Genomic DNA, 7,152 nt, shown 5'->3' with positions numbered 1-7,152 from the left:
GTCCATGGAATTCTCCAGGCCAGAATACTGGAGTGGGTAGCCTTTTCTTCTCCAGAGGATCTTCCCAACCCAGGGATTGAATCCAGGTCTCCTGCATTGCAGGCGAATTCTTTACCAACTAAGCTATGAGGGTTAGAAGGCTCACTTGATTGGGTCAGTTCAGTTCAGTTCAGTTCAGTCACTCAGTCATGTCCGACTCTTTGTGACCCCATGGCCTGTAGCATGCCAGGCTTCCCTATCCATCACCAACTCCTGGAGCCTACTCAAACTCATGCCCATTGAGTTGGTGATGCCATCCAACCATCTCATCTTCAGTCATCCCCTTCTCCTCCTGCCTTCAATCTTTCCTACCATGAGGGTCTTTTCCAATGAGTCAGTTCTTCACACCAGGTGGCCAAAGTATTGGAGTTACAGCTTCAACATCAGTCCTTCCAATGAATATTCAAGACTGATTTCCTTTAGGATTGACTGGTTTGATCTCCTTGCAGTCCAAGGGACTCTCAAGAGTCTTCTCCAACACCACAGTTCAAAAGCATCAATTCTTTGGTGCTCAGCTTTCTTTATGGTCCAACTCTCACATCCATACACGACCACTGGAAAAACCATAGCCTTGACTAGACGGACCTTTGTTGGCAAAGTAATGTCTCTGCTTTTTAACATGCTGTCTAGGTTGGTCATAACTTCTCTTTCAAGGAGCAAGCATGTTTTAATTTTATGGCTGCACTCACCATCTGCAGTGATTTTGGAGCCCCCTAAAATAAAATGCCACTGTTTCCATTGTTTCCCCATCTATTCACTATGAAGTGATGGGACCGGATGCCATGATCTTAGTTTTCTGAATGTTGAATTTTAAGCCAATTTTTCACTCTCCTCTTTCACTTTCATCAAGAGGCTCTTTAGTTCTTTGCTTTCTGCCATAAGTTCTTCTTCACTTTCTGCCTGATTGGGGTAGGCCCCAGGATAACTTCCATTTTTTGTTGTTTAGTCACTAAGTTGCATCTGACTATCAGTGCTAAAAGATAGCCTCCATGCTTCACATCAATCAATTTGTAAAATCCCTTCACAGCAGTACCCAGATTAGTGCTTGATTGTTAATCAAGGAAAACCAGATATCTCAAGGAATTTAGTGCTTTTCTGTGTATGGGAAGATGGAAGCTGGGCTTACTGAAATCATTTCTTTCATATGCACCTAATCTATCTGGGGCCACTATCCCGTTTTCACATCCTGAGCTTCCTTTCCTCAGGGTCACTGTAGGGAGTGGCTACAGTCTGATGGCTGTTATAAAGCAGGTGTTGTTCTTCCTTTTGGGTTTCCTCCCTGGGCTTGGAAACTCACATTTGGAGGCCCAAAATCGCTGATGGCTGTGACGTTCTTGTTTACCAATATGGCAGGAAATACTTCATTTCACAATGCCAAACATTTGGAGGAATGAATGTAGGATAAGAGTAACCTCAAAGGAACATGCATATCCTGTAAAGTCATGATGCACATTTTCACGTTTTTGTACTATTTTGACTATTTTTTCCCCTTTGAGCTTATAACTTTATGCAAAATTATTTGGCATAGAATTGAGCTGATGGTCAGCTAAATAAAGTTCTTCTTCAGGCCAGCCATTTCCCATTGGTATTAGATTCTGAGGTGGCTTTAACCTAACCTCCCAATACATTTGATCATCAGTATCAATATCAATGACTACCTTATTTATATAAGGTAGTCAAATCGTTATGATTTCCCTGGTGGCTCAGTTGGTAAAGAATCTCCCTGCAATGCATAAGACCCAGGTTTGAGCCCTGGGTGGGAAATATCCCCTGGAGAAGGAAATAGCAACCCACTCCAGTATTTTTGCTTGAAAAATCCCATGGACAGAGGAGCCTGGTGGGCTACAGTCCATGGGGACACAAACAGCCAGACACGTCTGAGTATCTGCTGCTGTTGCTGCTAAGTTGCTTCGGTTGTGTCTGACTCTGTGTGACCCCATAGACGGCAGCTCACCAGGCTCCCCTGTCCCTGGGGTTCTTGCCGTTTCCTTCTCCAATGCATGAAAGTGAAAAGTGAAAGTGAAGTCGCTCGGTCGTGTCCAGCCCTTAGTGACCCCATGGACTGCAGCCTACCAGGCTCCTCCATCCATGGGATTTTCCAGGCAAGAGTACTGGAGTGGGGTGCCATTGCCTTTTCCGTTGAGTATCTGAGCATATATATATTTGAATCTTAGTTACCACACAATGTTAAACCATATTACTGTCACGGTACAATTCAGTTTTCATTTCAGAACCCATCAGTAAGAATCAGAGGTCTTTGCCTCTCCAACAGATCTGGCGCTTGTCCATATACCAGATTAGCATTATGGACAAGTGTCATTACAGTTAGCCATGACTCACTTATTTCTGGGTTCCAAGTCAGTAGGGGACAAAGCCAGCTACCCTGTCTCAATTTAGAGGCTTGTACTAAAGCTAGCTTCTTTTGTGGGCTGTTACATAGTGGGGCCTGCTTCTCTGCCTGCCCCACCATGAGGGGGAGGACGCAGTGATATCCAGACTAACTGTACTACAGGTATGTCTTCTTCTGATCTGCTCTTCACAGTTGAGCATGCACTCATTATGCTTCAGTGAAAATTACAAACACTGCCAGAGAAACTAAGTTCCGAGGTCTGTAAGATCCTCATAACTGTGTTCCTTGGGCTCCAGCAGCTAGAATGGAAGGGCTCTGTCTCATGGTTACTTTAGTCTCCATCTGGATCAAAACAGTCAAGAGGACTTGAGTAAAGGCTGAGTGATAGCAGTATCCAGCTTTATTTGCTAAGTCTGTCTGATCCATTTCACTAAGGTCTCATTCTACTTCCAGGCTGACTCTTATCCCTTACTTTTTTCCTAGAAGAGAATTCCCCCTAATCTTCTCATTCTAGTTAAGAAAATATTTTTTTTTTCAACTGGCTGCCACACCTCATTAAGTGAATTCAGCGTGTTCAGTGATGCCTAGATGGCCACCTTTCTCTTTCAAAGCCATTCTTTGGTTTTGTGGGACAATCCACCATGCTGTGGTTATCACTGTGTTCTAATAACTTGAGTGCAGTTACGAGTATGTCTTGCTACCCCAAAATATTGGGTCCTCCATATAGGGCTTGCTAGCCTACCTAAATGTAATTTAGTCTGAATATGCTGCAAGGCCTTCTAAAATTTTCCTCCTTTCAGGGTGGGGCTATTTCTCAAGAAATTCACACCTGCCATGTGAAGTATATAATTTATTCCTGTGAGAAACCCATTGTCCCTCCTCCTCTGTTTTAACAGTTTTCCATCCACAAAAATGGAGGTGATGAGTATCTGTGCATAGTATACTGTGGTCTGCTAGGAATGAAACAGATATACTTTGCCCACTATAACCAAGGACCTTTCTAAGCATTTGATCATCAAGGTTTATAGTTAACACAGTGATTGATCAGCTGAAAATTGTATTACATGGTCTAACGGCCACATGGAGAGTGGTTCTCAGAAACTTGCTTCCCAGTGAAATCTTTTCTAGTAGAAGCAACCTGAAGAATGAGAATCAAAAGTTACTGCCACACAACTAGAGTTCCATTCAGTCACCAACAATGGATCCAGTTTATCATCATACCACAAGACCAACATCTTATCTCAAACCATAAGACCAGCCTGTACAATGGCACTCAGGATTGCGTGCTTCCATTTGACCTTGCTAAATTCCAAAAGCAGGGTTGGTGTTGGCAAACATATGACTTCCCATTTTTGTGCATCTGGCATAATTGTGTTAAGAGACAACATCACCGTCCAGTGTGAGCCGCTCTTTTAAAAAACATACAACCTAAAAAGTGCAAGTTCTGTCTTATGTGGGGACATTTCTGAGGACTATAGCCTCAGGAAGGCAGCCTGTCAGGCAACTCCAAAAATGTTGTCATCAACTAGCCACAGGCTCTGCAGCTGGTGGTGCACCCTGAGGGGAACTCAGGGTAGAGAAAAACAAGATACTGGCTCTAGACAGTTAAGATGCAAAACCAAGGAATGATTACAATGAGCCCAGACTCTTGCATCTTCTTAGGTAAAGAAAAGCACTAAAGTCATTAACTTAAAATGTTTTCTTTGGGGTAAAATTTATTATTTTTTTATTTTGCCTTATAGATCATAGATTCATCATTTCATGAGCATGAAGTTTATAACTGAAAACTATTCTTTCTTTTTTCAGATTACTTCATATATTTCTTCTTTAATACATGTTTTAAGTAAGACAAATGCAAGTCAGAAATGTCCAATTCTTTTTGTGACAAGATAGCAAAAAGATATTTCAAATCAAACTGCAGATCAATTTGTCAGTGGAATATTTTAATACCAGGGAATTGTTAACAACTGAGAGGAAAACTGCACTTGGTCGTATGCAGTTCAGAAATGGGGATGTTGATTTTCAAAATGAGGAAAACCAAGAAAGCAACAAGAAAACAATAAAGCATCCTATTATATAGCACTTGTTATTTCAAGAAACAAGAGAGGCCAGAAAGACTTAAAATGAGATAACTGCAAGTAAGATAGCTTGGGTTCGAAATATTAGAGAATTCTTGCCTTGAGAATTCTTCTGCGATTTCCATCTTTACATGGTAAAGATTTATCTATTATAAGAACTCCAACTTATTCATATAAACCGCTTAATTCAGAGTTTCCTGCAGAAATGCCAATACAGGCAGTAGTTTAACCTTCCTCCTTATGCTGTCTTCTGCCTCCTGACCACCCAGCTGTGTCCCCCATGTGACCCTGCATGGTGGGCCATGCCTCCTGTCCCTGGCCTACGTGTATAATAAACCTTGCTTTTTTCTAAGCCTTTCCTTTGTCCCCTCCTGTGATCAGACTAACATTTTCAAAAAGTACATGGTCTGTGATTTGCATTTATTTTTTTTAAATCATGATTTTGACAAGCAGAATAGTTAACTTTCAAAAAATCCAATATTTACCAATTTTTCAAATTTTATGTCTTGTACTTTTTGGATCATCTCTAAGAACCTATGCCTGTCCAGGGTCATGAGTAGTTATCTATTTTATTTTCTAAGGTCTATATAGTTTCTGATTATATGTTTACGTCTGTTGTTGTTGTTTTTCAGTGGCTAAGTCATGTCTGACTCTATGCAAACTCATGAACTGCAGCACACCAGGCTTCCCTGTCCGTCACTAATTCCCAGAGCTTGCTCAAAGTCATGTCCATTGAGTCGATCATGCCATCCAACCATCTTCTCCTCTGTAACCCCTCCTCCTCCTGCCTTCAATCTTTCCCAGCATCAGGGTCTTTTCTAGTGAGTCAGCTCTTCACATCAGGTGGCCAGAGTATTGGCGCTTCAGCTTCAGCACCAGTCCTCCCAATGAATATTCACGGTTGATTTCTTTAGAATTGACTGGTTTGATCTCCTTGCTGTCCAGGGGACTCTCAAGAGTCTTCTCTAGCACCACAATTCAGAAGCACCAATTAGGTCTATAAGTAAGTAAGTAAGTAAGTGAAAGTCATGTCTGACTCTTTGCAACCCCATGGACTGCATAGTTCATGGACTTCTCCAGGCCAGAATACTGGAGTGGGTAGGGTATCCCTTCTCCAGGAGATCCTCCCAACCCAGGGATCAAACCCAGGTCTTCCACATTGCAGGCATATTTACCAGCTGAGCCACAAGGAAAGTCCAGTTAGGTCTATAATATGCTATAATATTGTAGCATTACAGCTAAAGGCAAAAAATGCCCCCTACCATATTTCAGGGGCTTAACAGGTGGTGCTAGTGGTAAAGAACCCACTTGCCAATGCAGGAGACATAAGAGACTTGGGTTTGATCCCTGAATTGGGAAGATCCCCTGAAGGAAGTCATCGCAACCCATTCCAGTATTCTTGCCTGGAGAATCTCATGGACAGAGGAGTCTGGCGGGCTACTGTCCATAGGGTTGATTAGAGTCAGACACAACTGAAGCAACTTAGCATGCATTCACCATATTTCAGAGGGAACAAAGTTCCTCCTGCGTGTTGCCCTTTGATATTCTTCACATTAGCCTGTCCTTCCACAGCACTCTCCTAAAGGCATCCTTGACCTCTTTGCTCCTCAAGCTGTAGATCAACGGGTTCAGCATGGGGTTGAAAAGACTGTAAAACAGGGAAAGGATCTTCTGCTGCTCCTCAGGGTGGCGGGACTTGGGGGCCATGTACATGACGATGGCAGTGCCAAAGAAGAGCCCGACCACGCAGAGGTGGGAGGAGCAGGTGGAGAAGGCCTTCCTGCGGCCTTCAGCAGACTGGATCCTCAGGATGGTGGCCAGGATGCGCGCATAGGAGCCCAGCACCAGGCAGAGGGGCCCCAGTAAGATAAAAACACAGGCCAAAAAGATGACAACTTGGTTGAGCCAGGTGTCAGCACAGGCCAGCTTGAGGACAGACAGGATTTCACAGAAGAAGTGGTTGATTTCATGAGGCCCACAGAAGGGCAGCCTCAGAAAGAGAACTAAGTGGACCAGAGCCAAGAGGAAGCTTAACACCCAGGATGTGATGGCCAAGACAGTGCACACTCTCCAGCTCATGGTGGTAACGTAATGGAGGGGGTGGCAGATGGCCACATACCTGTCATAGGACATCACCACCAAAATCAAGCACTCTGTGTTAGCAAAAGCTAGATATAGGAATGTCTGCATAACGCAGGGAACAAAGGAGATGGTTCTTTTCTGACTCACAAGATTTGCCAGCATCTTGGGGACATTGTTGGAGGCATAGGACATGTCGATGATGGCCAAGTGTGAGAGGAAGAAGTACATGGGGGTGTGCAGTCTTGAGTCTAAGCATATAAGCCCCAGGATGACTGCATTCCCCAGAAGGGTGAGGGTGTAGAAGAGAGAGAAAAGTCCAAAGAGGAAAAACTCCAGTGCTGAATCGACCTGGAATCCCAGGAGGGTGACTTCTGTGATCCGTGTCTGGTTGCCTCCCATGCTCCTGTGTAGAGACAGAGAAGTAGCCCTCTGGTACAGGAAGGTCAGAGCTGCAGGGAAATCAAGACACAAAATACCTTCTGAGCATACCAAAGTAAGCATTTGGAAATGTATTACTTTGGATGGATTTCCTACAATTTATTGTTAGATATATTGTTAAAACTAATTCTGTGTGCTCATATTTATCAGAAAAAGTTATCCTTG

General features: G+C 43.3%; 1 protein-coding gene across 1 annotated transcript; it reads right to left on the bottom strand.

Moving 5' to 3' along the window:
* Positions 1-6,015: 6,015 nt before the first annotated feature.
* LOC138079952 (olfactory receptor 2A14-like) lies at positions 6,016-6,948 on the bottom strand. Its single transcript, XM_068972756.1, has one exon. The coding sequence runs from the start codon at positions 6,946-6,948 to the stop codon at positions 6,016-6,018; it is 933 nt and encodes a 310-aa protein (XP_068828857.1).
* Positions 6,949-7,152: the final 204 nt, after the last annotated feature.

This window comes from Capricornis sumatraensis, chromosome 5 (assembly GCF_032405125.1).
Source record: "Capricornis sumatraensis isolate serow.1 chromosome 5, serow.2, whole genome shotgun sequence".
Classification (NCBI taxonomy): domain Eukaryota; kingdom Metazoa; phylum Chordata; class Mammalia; order Artiodactyla; family Bovidae; genus Capricornis; species Capricornis sumatraensis.
This window is presented reverse-complemented; position numbering and strand designations above follow the sequence as displayed.